General features: G+C 35.0%; 1 protein-coding gene across 4 annotated transcripts in view; it reads right to left on the reverse strand.

Annotated features, from left to right (window-relative positions):
• The window catches only part of LOC112599388 (protein grainyhead-like), a 103,191-nt gene that overhangs the window by 28,531 nt on the left and 51,736 nt on the right, over window positions 1–22,924 (reverse strand). For 2 of the 4 annotated variants that reach the window (XM_025346278.1, XM_025346277.1), the window contains exon 3: window positions 4,790–5,206. The exons of 1 other annotated variant lie outside the window; for it this stretch is intronic. In XM_025346278.1, the coding sequence (XP_025202063.1) occupies window positions 4,790–5,206 (417 nt within the window). Of the gene's footprint in view, window positions 1–4,789; window positions 5,207–22,355; window positions 22,898–22,924 lie in introns of those variants that run through there. One more of the 4 variants, XM_025346280.1, reaches the window with a different exon arrangement.

Here is a 22,924-nt window from a genome sequence, read left to right on the forward strand (position 1 = left end):
ATAAACGGCGTTCATGTCATACATGGAAATTGGACGGTCATAAAAATCAATCGTAATGCAAACATTAAGATCTTTAATCATGATTTAGGACTATATATTGATTTATATTTAAATATGTACACATTGGCGCGTATAACGATATTTATTGAAATGTGTTTGTGTACAAAATGTAGTACACTCTTCGACAAACTTCAGAGGGCATATAAATACAAAAAAAAGATGATGTTATCGTTTATGTATGTATATAATATAATACAATATAATACACCATGGAGATTGTGATCTAAGTGTGATACGAACAGCCGCAACGCGGATTACTCATATAATATTGTGGCGATCGGATCGGCGAAATGGGAAAACGACTTTGCCGGGAACGAGAGGAGGCTGCGGTCCTATACAAGAGAAGACTTTAACGCACGACCGGCCATCGCGATCATATATCTATAATAATATATTAATATACGCGCGCAGGTTTTACTGATCGGATCCGTTGAAAAGACTGCGGCCGAAACTGGCGGAGATATAGCGCGCGCTAAAATATATGCATACATAAACGAAACCGTTATATTATATAAACCATAAATATAAAATATATACCTATTATAAAATAAGCAGCACTATGTGTCTATTGGCGTAGATTGATTTTAGATCTTTATCCCAAATGATTTACAGCACGGCTCTGAGCTCATATAATATCGTATTATCGCGCTTATAAACGCGGCACTACGATTGTCCATTACGTCGTATATATTAGTGTAATAATATATTAATATGTATTCTTGTTATCGTCATCAGTCGTATAGAGCAACAGGCGAAGAGCGCCCCTCCCAGTCCCGTAAATGAACATATACATAGAACTTGGGCGGTCACCACGCCCATTCGGACAAACGCGAGCCAATGCCGAATTAAAAGGATTGGAAACTGAGGATGACACCTCGAATCGTTTAACGAAGATGCATCGGTAGTGGACTCTCGTGTAGAAATTAAAAAAAAAAATTTTGAAATCATATCTAAATATATTATGCTATTTACCTACATAACTCGAGTAACATATAAACAGGCTATATATTCTTTTCCCACGTCATATATACACGAGTCACATCCGGGAATAATGCATTTTCTGATCGGTTAACGTGCGCCGCCTCAACCCTATATGCTCGTTCATATACTCAAAAGTATACATGGTGTATATAAATACAAATGAGTATTGCAACCACGTTGTATGCACGAGATATGCGCGAGGGGAGTGGTCCGCGAGCGAGATAATCTTTGGATTTATTCGTCCGTTAAATGTCGACAATTAGACGATGCCGAATATCATATTTCGGAGACGCTGCAGTCGCGGTGGAGATATAATATGCCATACACAACTGCACGCGCTTAGAAGACCTCCCGTACGTTATATTATAATATACGACCGAGCGTATATTATAATGCGTACTAACGCGCTATAGGAACACGTAAAATATTATATAGGAACGTACACAAAAAAGGGTTGCTCGCGCCCGCGTGCTATGAAATATTACGACGGCCGAATACGTTACGACAATGGGTTATAATTGCGAGCGCATAACTGCGTTATATATATCATACTAGGTATGGTAGGTGTGTGTATACCGTGCCGAGGCTATAAATTATAGATCACGTCCCGCAATAACAATATTATAAATACCTGTGCACAAAAGAACCCGGAGGGCCTAATTTTTGTGTGTATACGTGTGCGCCTGGTTTCATCTCGTAATTCGATATTATTAGTATCAAAGATCCCGCTAGCAAGTAGTCGCATCTTTTTGGTCTAAGTAGTATATTACATATATATATATATATATTTATAAAATAAAATATGCGACAGACCGCCGACTTAAGAGTTAATGACGAAGCCATATAGGTAATCCTCTCACGAGACTGAAATATGCGCATCACATTTCTGTACAACGACAAAAAAAAAAAAAAAAAAAAAACATATTATATAAAAGTAGCGGTGGTTTCTGATTTAAAGAGGCAAAATACATATCTCTATTGTTTCTAACCAATTATAAGAAGAAAGAAAAAACCGAACATAATATTTTTGCGACCCACCGCAAACCAGATACATCGTACATTATATTATATAAAGGTATAGATACAGTGTCGGTGTCGCTACGCAGTGGTGTTATACTTATAAAACAATAGCGTATAATATTATTATCATTATTACAATATAATATAATAAGTGCTCTTCGGACACGACTGAATATCAAGTTTTATAAATGTCTGCGTGCACTCGTTAAAAATACATTTCATCGTCTTCCTATAAATTTTCGAGTGAAATGTGCAAATATATGCGTAACGCATCTCTATGCCAATATGGTATACAAATAAAATTATCTATGATATTTATATGTAAATATATGTATAAACATATAACTAAATAATCTTTTAGTGATTTACAAAAATTAGTCGTTAAACCGATACTAAGAATAGTCGGAACGTGCATGAGTCCGATTAGTAAATAATGCATGCATAATTTCATATTGATCAAAACAATAATTGATGTTAAAGAGCACGATTGTGCAAATATATGCAGATATATAATATATGTTGCCGGCAAATTACAGTTCGTATTAATGTATAATTCATAAAAATATGTTAAATACTCGTATATAAGCGTATAATATGTAATACGTTATAGGTAATGTATTAAATAAAAGTGCATAATTAATTATTCATCAATTTGTACGTATACAATTCAATGGAATGTTAGTTTTTCAAATAAATATTATATTATGTATATTTTATGGATTTCTCTACAATTATATTATTATTAAATATTTGTAGTATAACAAATTAAATTTAAATACATTGACACATTTGACAAGTATCTATCAGTGTATTAATTGTATAGTAAAATATTACCATGTAATCAAATATCAATATTAAAATAATAACTAAAATGTAATATTTTTTCTATTGCGGCATGAGTTACGGAATATTCTGTGATATTAAGAAGTTGAGCAAAAAGCAATGTTATATTATGTTAGGCATAGAAAAGGCGTTTCCGTCTTGTATAATTTAATAATATGACCAACCAACGCAATAATATGAAAGAACCCCCATTGCCATAGTTTCAAAGGCTATTATGGAAGAATAGTATAATTCTATATAATAGGTTGTGAGGCCATTGTGATCGTTAATAAACGTTTTCATGATTTAATAATTAAAAATTTCACATTTAGTACAGAAAATTAGTTTTAATTTTTATCACCTAAGACATGTTATTATTTGTGAGTTTGGTACATTTATAATATTAAATAATATGTTTTACAGCAGCTACTCACTATATATAACACTAGTGTAATAATATCGTGTATATAATAACATAATCATATATGTACCTACATTTATAATGTACAAATGCATACCGCAACCGGGGTTCTTTTTATTTGTTAATTTCTAAATGTGGTGAAAACTGGATGTTCATACATAATATGTGATACTGAATAATTTATAATATCAGATTATATTCATATCGATGCAATAACGTATACATATTACATAATATCACCGCAGATATAAAGGATATATATCATAATATGATATAAGTACGATGTACGTTAGTTATCGAACGGAATGCGTGTAACATTATAACATTGAGTTAAAAACGACTGTTGAGATGATATTTTTTTTAAATTTAGTTTTTATAAGTATTAAGAGATATATAGTTAGACGATGAACATAATAATTTTATTGTTGTTACACAATTCGACTGCATAACAAATTAACAATTTAATATTGTTGTTAAAAATTAATAGTGACATTATTATAATACAACATGAAATATAAACACTTTTTATAGACAAATTGTCTAATAGTACAAGTACGAGTACGAAAAACTCAATATTCTACATAAAAAACCATAATTATTAAAAAAGAATGATTGATGGTATATAATAACACGTGTTTATGTGTATAAAGAAAAGTGACGAAATTATAACACCGATTACGCGTTTAATTTTAAGAAGACAAATATACTTGTTATGATGTTAGAAAACTGTAAAATCAAGTTGAGTGGACATTACATTATTGTAGACAGTGTTAGATGTAATAAATTATTCTCACCGTCAATAATATTTTATCCTGAATATTTGTCAATAATAATGCAGATGCTTTTTGAATAACCGTATCTTATATAATCAACGATCATACCGATGTCGATTTAGCTTAAAATTAATGTCGGGGGTAAAAATATTAAGCAAGGAGTCTATACCAGATGCCCTCAAAAAATAACGTTTTCGTTTTATATTGCAGAATATTGTTTCAAGATTACATGGTCATAGAATAATAAATTCCCAATCAACGACTACTATCGGAAACTTGTTTTTGTCGTACGAGTGAGCGATACATGCGTATCGACAATATACGACAGAATCGAGTCAAGTGACACGCGGACCATCTTCTTTTCATAAGCGTATTGTTAAAAAGCAGACCTTAAGTATACGCATATATGTTATACAATTATAAATATTATACAAAAACAACAGTGTTAAGTTTATCGTTTAAGATAACTATGTTATTTTGTTCTAAAATGATATCAACGATGCACAGACGTATTCATTTTTTTTGGTTATTGTGTTATTTTTGAAACACGTCAAACTGCCAAGACACACAATATAATATTATGTAGAGGAAAAGGGCGGGTTAAAGGCGGTAAAAAAATATGTATAAATAAAAAAGACAAGCGGCGGCGGCGGAGGTAGCAGCGGCAGCGGTCACGCAGATTAGACGCGAGCGCGAGCGCTATGACACTTACGGCCATATGTCGGAAAGATGCTTGTCCTTGACGGAGTCGGACAAATGCGGCAGCTTGTAATATTCGTAGACGAAACTGAGCGGTGCACCGCCCTGGCCCTGTCCCTGGCCCGATTGTTGGCCCTGTTCGTCACCGGCAGCGCCGCCCGAAATGTTGAGCATGGCCGACGTGGCGGCGGTCAGCGGATGTTCGTAGTATGACTGCCTCCAACCACCCGGCTCGGCGGGTTGTTCGGCGACGCTACCGCCGCCGCCGCCGCCTCCTCCGCCCCCGGCGCCACTACCACCGTTCGTGTCCGAATCGGCCATGCCGTCGTCGCGGTGATGATTGTGTCGCCGGTGGTGGTGATGCTGTCCGTCGCCGTCAACAACGGCGCCGGTAACCTCGTCGTCCTCGCTGCAGCTACCCCGCCGTCTCCTACAAAAACAGCCCGCGAAAAAAAACGTCCGCCGTTCAGATATCACTATCGCACAGGTAGGTAGGTAGACAAAAGTTTTAAGGAATACTCAAACAAATTATATTACGGACAGTTTCATTTCCATTTTCCATTAACCACGCGCCCTTACACGGCCGAGCCTATATGCGAATCAAAAACTATGTGAGACCTGCCGCAGTCATCGCCGCGTTTTTGTCGAGAAATCTTTATTTTAAACGGAAAACGATCGCGTTTATTATTATTATTATTACTATTATTATTATCATTATAACATACTTGCGACTAGGTTATGTTCCTACGACGGTCTGGTGGAGGCAATGACGATTGTGGGTGAGGTGAATGGGGGGGGGGGGAATACAGGCAGGCGACTAAACGGTGAAAATATGTTATAGATTTCAAACGACTATTGTAGCCGACTTTCACCGCATTAGACGACGTTTATGCGTAGTACGCGTAGGTACGTATAGGTTATAGGTATCGTATCGAGTACGTGTCTCGGCAACACGACGTCCCGACGCAAATCGGCCGACGAAAGTTCACCGTTTTTCCGGTGAAATCGACCGATCGATCGCATCTGACAAGAGTAAAAAAATAATTAACGCGAGACGTCGTATGATAATGACGGCGGCGACGACGTTGGCGATAATGTATGTATATTGTATTTACGGAAATAAGAGATCAAACGGAGATCACGTACACAGGTATCGCGATACAATAATGTGTCAGCTACCTATACAGAAAACGACGACGACGACGGTCGAGATCACGAACGGGGCACGCGTTTCGTGAATGAATCGCGCGGACCGCGGATGAATGACAGCGCATTGTTGTTGCGTTATTATTGTTGCTATTATTATAATGTGCGGTAAACAGCGAGTGATATCCGGCGCCGAGGGGCTCTCGTTTGTGCGCGCGCCAGACCGGACCGGTTCGGTTCGATCGACCGGTTCTCGGCCGACGGCTTCCTGCAGCACGTGTAGGTAGTATACACCGCGAAACAGCTACGACGATTACGACGACGACGTTCCACCGCGGTCGACCGAGCGATTTATGAAAAACGGTGCCCAAAAACAAAGGTCATCCGATAGGCGCTCGCCCATTGTCGTCTGCACGACCGCGGCATAGGAACGCTGTTTTTGCAGGTGTGGGTGGGTGGGTGGGTGGGTGGTGCATCCCGTCGAGCAAATCGGTCGTCGTCCGAAAAAACTGGACCAAAGTGTGAGCCCGACGGGCCGCGGCTGCGAAACTAGTTCTGCCGACCCGCAACACGACTAACCTACCGACGACCGCGCCGCACAGAATAAACACGGGTGTACCAATGGATAACCAGTTATTATATTGTTATTATACTGTTGTAGTCATCATAGTAGTAGTTTTTGTTGTTGTGTGCGTGTTATATTGTTCGTGTAAAAAGTATATTTAACGCCGTGACCTTTGGTCTCGTTAAAAAAAACCGAACCTGTTGTGCCACTGCACGCGCGCGCCGCCGCGTATTCGACGACCGACCAAGACGACGACGACGACGACGATTCCCCAAACGATTTCATTAACAATAGTGTCGTTGTCGTTTTCGCGTTTTCCGCTCCACGCTGCCGTGTAAACGACGCCGTGACCACGTGCAATATCGCATTATTATTATTTATCATTGTATATCGTTCGATCGACGGGATTCGTGTTACATAAAATACACACGAGCGAATAAGTCATTATCATTACGCGCTACTGTTTCGTAATCGACCGAAATCGTATTATGTCGACGTATGTCGTCAATGACGCGGAGGTTTTTTTTTTTCAAAATCACCACATATTGCACTAGCGTACTGTATCGAGATCGTTGTTATAACATATTATACACAGAAATAATACAAAGAACGCGCACCGAATCAGGCGACTTGTTTCGCGTTCTTGGTTTTGATCCGGTGATAAGGGGAGAGCCGCGGATGTACGTGAGTTGTGAGCAGCGGATTGTATGCGCATGAAGTGGCAAAAAAGTCATCGCGTAGACGATGAAGCGATCTCGAAAGAAAAAAAAATCATAAACCATACAAAAAAACGTAATCTAGGAACCAGCGACGAATCGGATGTCGAGTCGGAAGACGCACGACCCCCCCCGAGTGATTAATTGTTTTATAAGATTTCCGAATAAATATAGCGCGCGCACCACACAATGTGCTCGGAGGGAGGGACGGATGAGACAGTGATCGGAGCGCATGAGAACTGCGTTTTGCGCCGACGGGTACATATTATATGTAGGTTTGTGCTGCACCCCGCGATGCGTGGCTTCCTCCTGATCTGTGTTTACACAACCCTTTTGAAAATCATTTACGAAACAGCGGCGGTCTTGCGCAACGAGTGATTTTTTTCGCGATCTATTCATGCAACGGAGTTCTTGCTGACGACAATGGGTAACCGAGCCTATACACACACTGCACGCGATTTATATGTTTAATAATAATAATAATATGTAGGTACACCGAGCCGGGAGCTATTTGATGCGAAAAGGATTTAAAGGTCGACATTGACAAATGAGGAGTGCGCTGAGTGTGAGTGCATGTCGCGCGTTTATCGCAGTTTCGATATTTGTTTTTTTTTGAGAGCGGGTATTATAATACTTGTGTGTGTATATGTGTGCGTGTGTCTGGAGGAGATATAATATATGATGCATTGATGCGGCGTACGCGCGGATTAGAAGTCGTGTCGTACGATTTAAATATCGCGATTAAATACATAATAATAATAATAAACGAAAAAGGTTGTGTGCACAGAGTAACGGTTTTTTATTATTATTTTCACCACTGTGATGCTTGAAATTCTCATGATTTCGACAAATATGTTCACGGTTTGTTTACTGGGTATACCCAAACGCCCTTCTTATAGCAGAGATCGGTTTATAGTCGATAATAAATAGGTCACAATTTACGCGTTCCCCCAATAGATATTGTCAGAAGTGGAATCTAAGGGTTTTCAAGAAAAAAAGAAAATGATACACACGCCACAACGTTCCACACGTAAACCGAAGAAATATCATCCGTAGGATAGAAAAAGGACAACTACCATAATTATACTTAAGAAAACAAACAATGTAACTCTTAAACTATATCCGCGGGCGCCGAGCGAGTGAGGTTTTTTTTTGTTTTGGTCGTTTTAGATCCCAGACGGTGCATAAAACTAATATGTATAAGAAACACACGGAAATTAGATATATATTATTATATACGTAAACAACAACGTCAGTTTTTTACTGACAATATAATTTTTGATTACTGGTTTTTCGTCGTTTGTCAGCAACCGATCTCATGGGAATTTCATCGTCGTCGCTATTCCTGTACTCGGGGTGTGTACCGTAAATATTTATTACATATACCTATATGTTCTGAATATCATATAGGTGTAATGTACACACACATATACATTAATATATATATATATATATATATATATAAGTACCTAGAGCCGTCGCCAAGCAAATGATTTGTAGGAGATAATAAAATAAAAATTACCTACCTAAGTAATAACTACATACATACATGTAAAGCGACAAGACGGCGTATCCATAGTATATTTTTATATTATAATATACGGACAGAAGGGAAATAACACCGTTAATTTGATACACGGAGTTATCCGAAGAGTTATAATACTATACATGCACGCCGTGAACAGACCATCTACATTACACATGTATGCAAATGACTGTAATCACGATGATTGCGCCTCGGGACCGTATAGTCGTCCCGTCACATATACATACGTGAATATAGTGTATAATAACAATATAATATGATATCTACCCCCAAACAAGATGGAAGTCGATAAAAATGTAAATCCTGAACATACGTATATGTATATAAATATTTCTACTATAAATATATGATTCGTAAAGCTATTGTTGTTCGGTTTTAACCTTATATGTAGGTTATAATATAATATGATCGTATATACATATATCGTACCTATACTTTATTTGGGGGACTACGAGGCGAAAAAGGGACGACAATATTTTAGTTATAGGTACATATTAAAAAACTGGCGAGTTACTGAATACAATAAAATAATATTAGAAGTGTCGGTGTGTTGTTATTTTATGTTTTCCTCGTAAACGCGAAAAATTCCATAAAACATTGCGAGTAGACCCGTTCAACTTAACCCAGTTATAATTTATATAGAGAAGGTTATATACCTTTACACGTGTAAGTACTTGGCTGCTGTGAAAACGCGTCAACGAGAAATGTAATAAATGTAATGTATAAATTAACGCAGGCTGTACAAAGTAGCATGCCATCGACCTAGAGAGCAATAACGTTTTTTCTATTCGTATACAATAATAATAAAATATTGTACAATTGCATAACTTTTTTAACGTATGCGTGAGTGCGTTATCCCCCATAGCTACTAATAATAATCCACCGATTGATCAAGACGAATGATTATACACATAAACACATTTACATGTGCAAATTACAATATCATATATACGATATATAGGGTATTTGGACCGGATATTCTTGTTTTGTGTAAGGTTGTCGCTAACATAAACGAAGTGTCAAAATCAAAAAGAACGTCCGCCCGCCCGCGCCAAATCCGATGCCAATATGTATATAATAGATATTATGATACCTGCTACATAATATAAAATAATATATACACATACCTAATGATAGATATACGCCGATAGCATAACACGACACCCGATTCCAGAGAAGCAGTTAGCCCTCAACGGTCAATTGTTTTTGTAAATACGCATAATTTAATACATTTGTATAAATCGAATGCGTTTTATGTGATATAATGTACAGTGTACACTCACCCGTAATTAATATGAATTATGTCCGGACCGTAGCCAAGACATGTATATAGTATGCTGTAGATATGTTGATCGTACAAGGGAGACGGCGACCGAATTGTCTCATTGCACAGCACGAATTAATCGTTGGAAAAACGACAAGGACGATACGTCGGAGCGAAACACTAGGATACTTACATAACTTTTTTATATAAACATGTTCTTTATAAATTGCATATTATTGTGTATCACCTCATGAGAAGGTTTTACCGCAACAATTTAGTTGCTAAATCGATAGAAAACTTATTCGATCTCTCATTGGTATAATATTATATTATATGTGGTAGGTAGATAAAAGTATGAAAATCATCAGGTATTAGATATTGAAAGGAAAATAATATATAATATTAATGTGCGAGTTTATAATGTTTATATATATATATGTATAATACCTTTGACGTTGACGAGGAAATTGAACAACAGCCGAAAGTACATTACAATATGTACACGTCGGTTTAACAGGTTCACGTACCAAAATATATAAATATGTGTGTGTGCACCGTAAATATATATATATATACATATTATACACAATAGATTAGACGAAATGGGTGTATTCGCGAAATGGATTATTGCTCCGGTAAATTGCTTTGGGAGTATTATACATAACCAGCAAACAATATGTATACCTATCTATATTATGACTATATGCATATACTTGTAATATATAATGTAGATAATACTCATATATTTCAGTATTCACAGACCACAAAAACATGCGTACTCCGCACACGGTGGACTGTACATGATATTATAATATATCATTACATTCAAACATACGTAAAGATATTATGAGTAAGTACGCGTTCCTAGTCGTAGACTAATATTATCCTGTATCTCCGTATACAATCTAATAATATACTTCATTTAGAGATATACAAGCATACGGTTTTAACATCGATAAGGAGTGGTTAAGGATTTGTCGCAAATTTAAAGATTGACTGACTCGATGAAAATTAGGGTTGTATATACATATAGTATGTGTAATATCGAATTATATATAGACATATAATCCAGTATAATATTTAATTACATTTATTACGTATTACACATAATACTATATAGGTAGGTAGGCATAAAATACAGTAACGACGACGATAATGATACCGATAAATAGGACATAGGTTTATGTCATTTTACATCGTGTCGGACGTGTGTAATCGATTCGGCCGCATAACTGTGTTCAATATAAATATGTACCTATACTTGTGCGTTTACTATAGTATACAAGTAGCAAACTAGATAACATTGAGACGGTAAATTAGAAACGAAATTCCAAGTCCGATGACGAGTGTACGCGCGTGCGTCCAGGATGTCGCGACAAGAAGATATTATATTATACATATACTATAGAAATATCGCCATTTGCGTCGTTCAAGGGTACTTAGAGGAGTGCGCATAATATATAAAATAATTATACCTAATCTATGTATAAGGCGTATGTGAATACCGCGTGACTTAACTCGTCAACTCGAACCGCGACAAATACGCGGCCTTTGCATATATGTATGTTGCAGTAACTCGTGTTCTATATTTATTATTTAATATTATATATAATACATGTATAGTCACAGTGTGTAAGTTGATAATTAATGTTACATTATTTTCATCGGTCAAATAAAAAATTAGTGATAATCGAAATAAACAATGTAAGTATTGAGGAAACTGGGGGAAATCAAGTAATTTAAGTCTTAACCTACCTACCTAGTTATCTACATAAACGCTTGGGAAAAAAATATTTTTATTTACGTGCTGGAAATCGAAAACTTTAACTCGATCGCCGGACGGAGGCGTGATAATAAAGACTATCTCTATTATAATATAGAAGTTAAAGTAAACATTTTGATATGTTCTACAATTATTAATGAAATTAGTACCGTGTGATATAAAAGGATTTTGGATATTACTACAATATATACCGGTGTTTCGAAGCTTTCTATTAGTCCGTAGCGATGATGTACGGTGGTAGTCACGGTGAACATCATAATGTATTGTATTTACAGAATCATCACTATGAACAATATAATCAAAGTAATATAATGATTACGGTCGCGAATATAATGTAATATATTTTAAAAAGATTTTCCGCGGCGATTTAACCCCGAAGACCTTTTGAGTGCAGTCACAACAACATGTGGGCGGAGGACGAGAATTCTGCACCGGACACACACACACATACATTCATATCATAATCCATCTAAATGCATAATATTTATGTATATATATATTGGTATAACTATAGGTATAGGTATTACACGCGTGTAATATGCTGTGGGAACACCGCAGAGGTCGCGCGGCAGGTGAAAGGCCGTCGGTCTATCTCATATAATAACATCATCGAGTATCTGACTCATAGTATAACCCATGTGTGCAGCGAATGTATGTGTAAATGATTTCTTATACAAGAAATATATACGTGTATCATATCGACGTATGTACAAAGAAATGTGGTATGATTTGCATTGTGCAGCTTCTCGTGTGCGTATGGGCGAATAATATTTTCGTATAATATAATAAATATTACCGACAGAGAAGAAATATATGCGAACATTTTAACACCAGGACGGAACGTGGTCATGTGCAGGGAAAAACTGCCATCAGCACGTAAATTATAACGAGATTTCGTATACACATAATAATATAATTATAATATTGTAATAACATTATATGCGACAGCCGACAGATGCTCATGAGGTATATTATTAGCTAAATGTACCGATACAATAATGTTCAAGCGAAAAATAGACATGATTATACATTGCAATGCATGACATTAAAACTGCAATACGTCGCGTACATAGAATTTTGTTTAGGTACTTACCTATACTTATTGTTACCGACAGAAAAACGGCTGCATTCTTAAAATATAATACAACGCTCATTGGAAAATAAATTGAAATACTCGGACTGAGGTAATATATAATATATAAATATGTTTGTGTATGTGTGTATGTTTATCGATCAGTGTATAGGTACAACGATTATAATAATAATAACGTGTCGCGCGAAGAATTTTGATCAGTCGACAGCGGCGGTGGCATGCTACCGCATGGCGGTATTGCTATACGCACATCGGCTAGGCGAATCACGAGGAAAATTCTCATAGTTTTATATAATTTTATTGCTTTTTTTTTCTGCTTATAACATTATACGCTCAACACTACACGGTACGCGAGACGATTCTCCTATTCGCGCATTCGTATCACGTACGGTCCAAATCGTTCCTTACTGGGAAAAAAAATCGTCGACGACCCGCTCGATCTTTCTCCGACCGAGACCACTGTGAACAAACGAGGAGTTGATAATAATATATTATATTGAAGTACTATCCGGGCATTGTATACAGGTATCAGTTTCGTCGACGACCGAATTCGGTCCGATAGTCGCTGTTTTCACTTTTGCATGGCCAGCTACTCTTATGTACTCTATTGCACCGTCGTCGTAAATTTAAAATAAAAACCACATTATTTACAGTATTTCTCCGACGTATTGTACCACGTCACGCACTGCGTCCAAGCATTATAAGGCTGAAGTAATTTTTGTATTCGCCACAACTGCAATGTGTATAACGTTTACAATGGGTATAGGTATATTCACGATAAACATCGATCGCAATGCTACTGCAGCAGGAATAATTTTAGTAAGCGCACACTGCAATCGATCGATCGATGATTACAATTAATTGTCCGTGTTTAATATATTACATTATTATATGGTCCAAGCTTTACGTTTACACGCGTACAACAGGCAATAGTATCACCGGTATCAGACACGCAAGAACCGCGCGCGTGCGATTAAAATCGTGATGATCGATATGCCGTGCTTGAAACAACGACGATGATCTCTATAGTTCGCGTGCGCGGCCTGCTGCAAGGGCGACTATTATATTTATAATAATATAGGTATACGTCTTATTATTATTAAATCGTTATAACTTATTACTATTATCTATTATAGACTGCGACTGCGGTAGCAGAAATCTCAACGTTGTTGATGTTTTTCCAATCGTGACACGTTCGATCGAGACATAATATAGCGCGCGAGTGTAATATCCGTGGAGAAAACTTTTGTCGTTTGCCGTACAGGTGCAAAATCTATTTTATTCGACAAGTTATTGCACTCTGCATAATATTGTGTATACAAAAATTGTAGTGTAGGTACGATACAGATACGCGTGTTCACAGTGTATTATGATAACGACGATTATGTCCGTTTATTTGTACACTGGGGCTTAAACCGGTATATTAGATAGGTAAACATAATAATATTATTATTTTATTCCATGCGGCACGTGGTTGTAGCTAGTACCAATATAGTACACGCCACACGCCGAGGGTAATTTCTTGAAATACCGGACCCTCTCGAACTTGTTCCGAGTGTATATTATAAATATGTGTGCACACAGGTTCTTGCATACTAGTTTGGTGGCAAGAGAGGCAAAAAATACTACTATAACTACCTACTGCTACTACACTACTAGCATTAATATTTACTACAATACTACTACTACTACTACTACTACTACTACTACTATATATAGGCTCACAAGCACGACACCCACGCCAAATGGTGCAGTAAGCCGTTTCCATTCATAAAAGTAAAGATAATAATATCTAACGGACGTTTGGCCATGTACACGAAACACATACGGTATAAACGATAGACAGCCGTCATTTCGGTATACCTACAACATATTTACATACGATAATGGTAAGTATAGGTACTTATTATAAATATTATAATATACGTATATATATCGTTATTAATTACATTATTATCGCACTATGCGTAAATGCGATATACTTTTATTTATATACACGACCGGAAAACGTTGTATACGCAAACACGGAACACGGTCCGTTTAACAATTATTATATCGTAATACGTCCCCTTTTATTTATTTTTTTTGTACATAGGTACCTATAATGTATATAATATCTATATACACACAGTTTATAGGTAGTCGTTTTGAAATATCTGTTGCGTCGACGACGATTTCTCAACTACATATATTATTATTCTTCGGTTTTTTTTTTTATTCTTTTCATACGCCTTCAATAAAACATTTTGCGAGCAGTTTATAAACCCGTCGTTTCTATATATACCGGCAGAATAATAAATATATATATATATATATTTTTTTTTTCTCTCCGTTTTCTGCAGTAGCCGGGACGACGACAATGGCCGACGATTGATGTCGGTCGTAAAACAAAATTGGTCTGATATATCTGCCGTTTTTTTCTTCTCTCTATAGGTACATTTACTCTCATTCCTTCCTATATACCGTCGTCCCGGGTTGTGATGGCCAATTAAAGTACTTATATATAAATATAATACTACCGTTGCAGTGTCGGCGGGGCCCGCGGCGGTCGGCACATACATACGGCAGAGTATATTATAAGACGAGAGAGAAAGAGAGATGAAGTGTAAGGGGGTCGGTGGAGTTTGGCTCGCGCATACAGAATTCTAAACTCGGAACTCTTTCGCATTGTGCTCGGGAAGGGTTTTATGAGAATAATATAATAATAAAATAAAAAATACTACGAGTGTATCTAAATATATATATATATATATATATATAAAATAAAGATAATAATAATAATAAAAGAAAAAAAATAGTCACATGCCAATAAATTTTATAAAATATATTTTATATGTGCTGTGTACGATGACTTTAGGTACATGAAAAAAACGAACTGTCGACGACGAGTGTATTGAGCGCGAAAATATGTCGCGGGCGGACCGATCGACGGAGCTGAATAAATTCGTGTGTGCGCGCGCGCTCTCCGCCAGCCGTCTTCCTATTGGTCGGACCCGTTCTGAGCGGGCGGCGACCATTAGCCAGGCGTCCGCGTCAGTGTGCGCTATCGCGTTATTTATTTTTTAATTTTTTTACGACAAGTGCGCTTTATTAGACCAATAGATAATGATAAATAATCAAATCTACGCGCGCGCGCGCACACACACACATGCGCGCGATATGATACAATATGCGCGCGCACGTACGTGCATAAACGTCAAGCGCGTGTTGCCGATTAAATTAACTATAAGGCGCGGCGGTAGCGGCCGTCTACCGTCGTTCAGGCGCCGATTTTTATCTAAATTATATTATATTGCTGTTTCAATTTTTTATGCGCATAGGTACCTACATTATGTGTGAATTATATTATTTTTATAATAATACTTATATTATAAATATTACGCGTAATCTACAATATTATTGTATTTATACGATACACGATGTCTTAACTACTTCGTTATATCGTATAGAGCAAGTTCGCGAGTTATGGTTTATAAAACACAACGTCACAATATGTAGACAAGAATACCATACATTAAACATTGCAATTATTTATCGTTTTTAACTGTTATGCTATAGGAATAAGAGTTCGACGCGATATTGGTATCATTTCATACCTATAGGTATTAGAATTGGGTACGAGGAATAAATACAGCTGGCTGCGCGGGAAGACGGCGATCTGTGCAATCTGCATAAAGGAACGAATAATATTATTGCACATCATTGTCGGCGAAATAAAACTATCAACCCCATTATATGAGATATGACATTATATCACGACACGACGAATCATAATATGTTTTATCGTAATACGTTTTGCATATAATTATACGAAATATTATATTATATAGGTATGTTCTATCATTGATTATAGAATATACTATATTCTATAATATATTATATTACTATATTACTATAGTATATTCTATAACCAATGGTTCTATGATCGTTTAATGTGCGATTATAATACTATGTATTATATGCACTATGACTTCTATACGTAATACGTAAGTATATATTATGACGACGTAATAAAAACGATGGAAAATATATTGCGAGCACACGAAGCTACAACGATAAAATAATATTATAAAGTACCTCTTCAAGGTATACTTTAGATAAAATATGCCTATTGCAGAGCAGATAGAGTTGTATCGTCAGTCGCAATATAATAATATATACCCTATAATGTATAATACAGGTGCACTTTAATACGAATATCGTTATGTGTAAGTATACCTATACATAAATAATAACCAAGAATTTTTTTTTTTATTTCTTTACAATATATTCGGTCCAGTTAAACTTTTACGTGCGGCTATATAACGTCGTTATACGTAGATATAAGTATTTAAAATATAGTGCCTCTGAATAATAAACTTGTAAAAATTTCTTTATTTTATACATTAAACATGCCTACATATTTTACATAGATTATAGGTACACACAAACACTGTACAATGTATTATTATATCAATGTACAATATTATACCTACGATGTATAATTTGAATGTGCGCACGAAAGTTATAAAAATGTTATTTTACGACAACGATTTTTCTCTATAGTATAGCGTATATAATAAATAAATAAAAAAATAAATACTTAAATGATCTCCAATAAATGTGATTATTTTTCAGGTGTATAATATTATTATTATTCGCATGCGCGCATGTCCTACTTTTAAAGTAGTAAATAAATATATATAAATAATAGAGTTGAGGAAAATATTTGCCAATTCAAAAGTGTTATTATAATTTTATATTATTTTTAAAATCTATAAGTAGTACTAGATATGTTATGTTATGAAAACTTGCAATTAAAATCGATTTCGGCCCAATATATTATAAATTACCTACGGTATTATTTATTGCTTTCAGACAAATATTCAAAAAAAATACGAGTTCATGTATTGTATGATTCAATATTTACACGAATTCGGCCATCACGCCCGTCGGTATACATTTAATTATATTATAATACTATTGGGTTCAAATCGTAAATCAACGCTATGCCATGCTGTTACAGCAATAATATGCGACGTGATAATATAATTTAATATGCCTTCAGCTTTAAAATCAAACATTTTATCGGGGACACCGACTTTCAATGAAAAATTATTTCAAGGATAGCGTAGTACGCGAGGAATTTTGTATCATTGGGAGATTTCGATAGATCGGTGCTTATATGTGTGTGATAAATTACAAAAATCAATAGGTAATCGATACGAGTAACTGTATAATGACGGCGGTCTGTGTGTAGGTACACAATCATAAAATAAGACGGTAAATTAGTAAGTAATTAATTATAAATTTATTTATTATAACGAATGCGTGCAATGACAATCTAATTTAATATATTACGTACGTACTTATTCTCAAGATAATATTTATGCAATTCATCGATACGGGATAATCTTATTCACATTACAACATCGTATCTACGTTATACATAAACGATATATATATTTTATAGGTATAGTACATAATCGTTACGGGAATAAATACCGAATCGTAAATAGATAAAACATGATATTAATAATAAGAAGGAAAAATTACTCTCGATTTGCGATAATTCCCAATATTGTATAGACTGGGCATATTTCAAACGGAACCCCCCAATCGTGAATTATAGAAATAAATACACGGTTTAATGCGTATACCGAACACAGCCACGCGCGTATATTGGGTTGCCTAACCAAGAGTCCCTCGAATATTATAATGACTAAAATTATTTTTAACACTTAGTTACATATATTTATTATTTAAAATGAATCTACTTTATTTTGTGAAAATAATTGTACAAACAGACAAACGAGAGATGGTATGGGCGAGAATAATAACTAAAACGCAGAAAATTCGCGTGATACTATAATAACCGCTATAGAGTTACTGACTTATCGAGAGAAAAATGTATTTATCGTTTATATATCATATAAGTGTTTTTATATTTTATTATAAATGGTAGATAATTATATCGGATGCGATATGTGATACTAATTTTCTGGTCATATAGACTGCCGCCTCAAATCAGCGAACGCGCGCCCACGCGAAAACGAGCGTCAATCTTAATCACAATATATTATTAATTGACTATAAAATAAATTATAAAATATAAAATAACTTAAGGCTACTATTAAAATGTATATATCAACATACATATTTGTTATAATACACGTCATATTGTGCTTTAAACGAATTACACACCATAAATATACATTGCAGTATAAACATAATTTGAATGGTGCCAGCGTGAAAATTATAATATAGACCTACCACGTAATATTATATAGATATTACGATTTTTATTCAACGGGAAATATACCAAGTGATTGAAAGGAACGAGATGAAGAAAAAACGCAGTATTTATCTATATATACATACTAAATAATAAGCGCACAGCGTACTAAATAATATATACATAATGATAATAAAAATAATAATGATATCTATCCGTCGTCAGCGGAAATTTGTTTTCTTTAGATTTAACGTATGCCTAGTATATACTATAAGTACGTTTCTTTCTATATATATTATTATTATATACGTTATGATTGATAGACGCATGTCGATCGTCGGATCGGAAAGCATTCATTAATAAAGAGCACTAAGTACTTTTTTCTTCTTCCCTCCTATTGATTAATGGTCGAAAGTAAAATATATAGTATACGTGTATTATAATGGTGTACAGCGTACTCGATGAGATGCATGTTTCTAACGATCGTCTGCACGGCCAAGAGTAAGACAACGACAATGAACGTTTAATATTTTTTTACTAGTCTCGCGTCATTATTGTGATGCTTTCAAAATAACAAATAAATGTTTTAATTTAAAAAAATCGAATACGATTAATTTTTTAACATAGGTTTATTATGATATAAAAAAGACAGGAAGGCCTATTTTTTATCATTCTAATTACATATAAAATACAGGGAAATTAGAATCACTACACATTATACACGCGGAACCCACAAATTATGTATAAATCAGTTAAGGCTTGTACAGTAGCCTGTACTAATGCGATCACACTATATAATATTGTTATGCATAAACTTTTAGTATTATTATAAATACATTTAATTTACGAACTGAATAATGAATATAGATAGAATATACCTAATAAAATAAATATAATACATGTGTAATATAATGTAGTATATATATATGGTGTAATTTTATGAAATTTTTATATTAACACACGTGCATATATTAGGAGTTTCGTAACGATTGTATAACAATCAAAATAATTGTATAATATGTAATAAACTAATAAATATACGATATTTTAAAAATAGCCTACACGCTTGATGATAAATTAAAATTAAAATAAATATAAAAAAATATCAACCGAAACGCAAGCATTACCGATGAGATATTTTGTGTTTTATTAATATAATGATATAATTCGACACTGTGGTCCGGATTAACTTTATGCATATTTATATCATATTTAATAATAACGATACAAGGCACATTAGTATTTTATTAACTAAAATTGTTTACTCATTTATTTAAGGTCGAAAATATCAGTTAAAATCAGTATTAATTTATATGGCTTGCTTATCGCTGAAGCACAACAAACCTGCGTTATAATAATTAATAAACACACGTAAATTTACGATGAGTAGTATTTTTGATTGGCGAGTGTAACCTATATAATTCTAAACACGGTAGGGTCACGCGCGGCGGACAATATCCATACACGTAGATATAGTCGCCGTTTTTTCCCTTTGCGAACACAACGTTTAAGTATGTATATAATATTGGGGTAACGGACCCCGTACACGTAAACATAATGCACATAGCTATATAGGTATAGAATGAGAGAGTCCGCCTAGAGAGTATTTTCCCATGATATGTTCTTATGTCCTTGCAGCTAGCAACTACACACATGCACGTATCGTACATATACGATGTCCCTGCGGCAGAAATCGCGGCTGGACAAAGGTCGGTCGGAGCTCCCCCCTTTGGCCCTTTTGTGTCCGTGTCACACACTAGTACATTACACATTCACGTATATAATGTGTATTCGTGTGTGCGTGTACTTATACATACGAAGGTGATGTACGCGTCTTCGCCACCACCACCGGCCGGCCATTCGCACGCTGCACACACACCCAGCTAATTCCATTGTGCCATTTAATGTATATGATAATTCGCCGCGGACAACGGAGACACTACCGTGGTGAATATAATAATAACGAATAGACGGGCTGAGGTTTTTGTTTTAACGGCCAAAAATTAAATCGTATTCGTTGAGCAGCGAAAAGACCCTTCTTGCGCTTCTCTCTATATCCAAAGTCTCACCTGTACCGCAATTCTTGGACTATAGTTCACGAGAATAAATAATTATGATTAGTTTTTGTTTTTAATTACTAAGCATGTTGAACTTAGACCCTAGACGCACGTATAGACTACATTCTAAATCTGTCGGTATTAGGAAAATATTTTACTATAAATAAATGCATAATATGGATACGAAATTTTGATATATTTATAGAGTAACAACTAAAAATAACAAAATCTTTAAACGAAATAAGGATATTTTAATAGTTGACTGATTTCTTTCAATATACGGAGACCAATTATTAATATAAATTTATTTTATTTTAAAACGTATGTATATATATATATTTATTCTTATCAAATCTATCAAATTAAAATTTTCGACGTCGGATTTAGCTGGTACCTCGTACTTCCAGTTTTCTATATTTTATGCAGAACTAACTATTGATTTGCCCCACATCAATGATTATAGATTAAATTTTTTTCACCTATTAATTAACTTTCAGTAATTATACACGAGTAATATTATATTATTTTAATATACGGTATGTAGGTATACACTATACGACAGTGTCATATCTCGATATCTGCAGCGAAAAAAATAATAATAGTGGCGTAGGTACCTTGAGATGATGATAATAATAATAATACCTAATCGTTATTCATTTTTTCCCAATGATTTTTGATTCACACAGAAGGCTCTCGTTTACACTTAATGGCGGAAACTATAAAGTGGGGAAACCTCTCGAGTATAACGGCATTTTACATAAAATCATAATTAACCAACAACATTGTACTAATTAAAAAATAGTACACAATTAAAATAAATAAACATATACATATTTGTGTGCGTATGTGTTATTTTATTTGACTCAAGGATAGGTTCAAACGATAAGAGAAAAAATAAAATTTCAGAAAGAATAATAAAAATCTATACGGATTACATAAAAATATATACTTTATATAAAACTCATAATTAAATGACTTGGATTACATAAAAAAAAAAAACCGAAAAATTAACAAATATTAATTTATATCTCGTTTAATTTTTAAAATAGATGCATAAATTATTTTTTACAATTGGATATCTTAGCATGAGTAAGAGGATCACGTTATACAAAGAGATTTCCCAATAACTAAGTAAAAAATGAAACGAAATGAAACTACCGAAAAGACCAAAAATGTGCAAAAATTAAAAATTTACCTTTTAGACTGCGATAGCGTTTAAATTGTATGTTCGTACGTCGTTTAACTAGAATTATTCCTCCTCGAGGGGAAAAATATAGCGCACAATAACTATTAAAAGTTCACGTACACGATACCGCGTTTTTATTCAAAACAAAATATATTGTAACTGCACGAAAAAAAAAAAAAAATAATAATAAAAACTAATAATATTTTAATGTCGAATCGAAACGAATAAGAGTAAAAAAGAGCACGATCGACCGGAAAACTTCGTCGGACGTGGGAAAAATTAAAATAATTTATAGCGAATTTAATAAATAAAAAACGCACTGGTATCACGCGGCGTGTGCCCTGCGGGGCGGTGTGTGTCGACGGAGGAAAATCCGTCGGCGGAAAAACACACGCGTGTTTGTTGCGTCTGGTCGGCGTTGTATGCAACGACTAACAACTACTGTGCGGCCGCGGAGTAGTCGCACTCGCGGGTGTCCCAGCAACAAGTGTGTGCGTGCGCCCGGCGCGGTGTCGGTCGATCCCGCGTAAACTACGACGGCGGCGAAACGAAAAATAATAATAATAATAATAATAATA

Source organism: Melanaphis sacchari, unplaced genomic scaffold (genome assembly GCF_002803265.2).
Source record: "Melanaphis sacchari strain LSU unplaced genomic scaffold, SCAv2.0 Contig50_pilon_pilon, whole genome shotgun sequence".
NCBI lineage: Eukaryota > Metazoa > Arthropoda > Insecta > Hemiptera > Aphididae > Melanaphis > Melanaphis sacchari.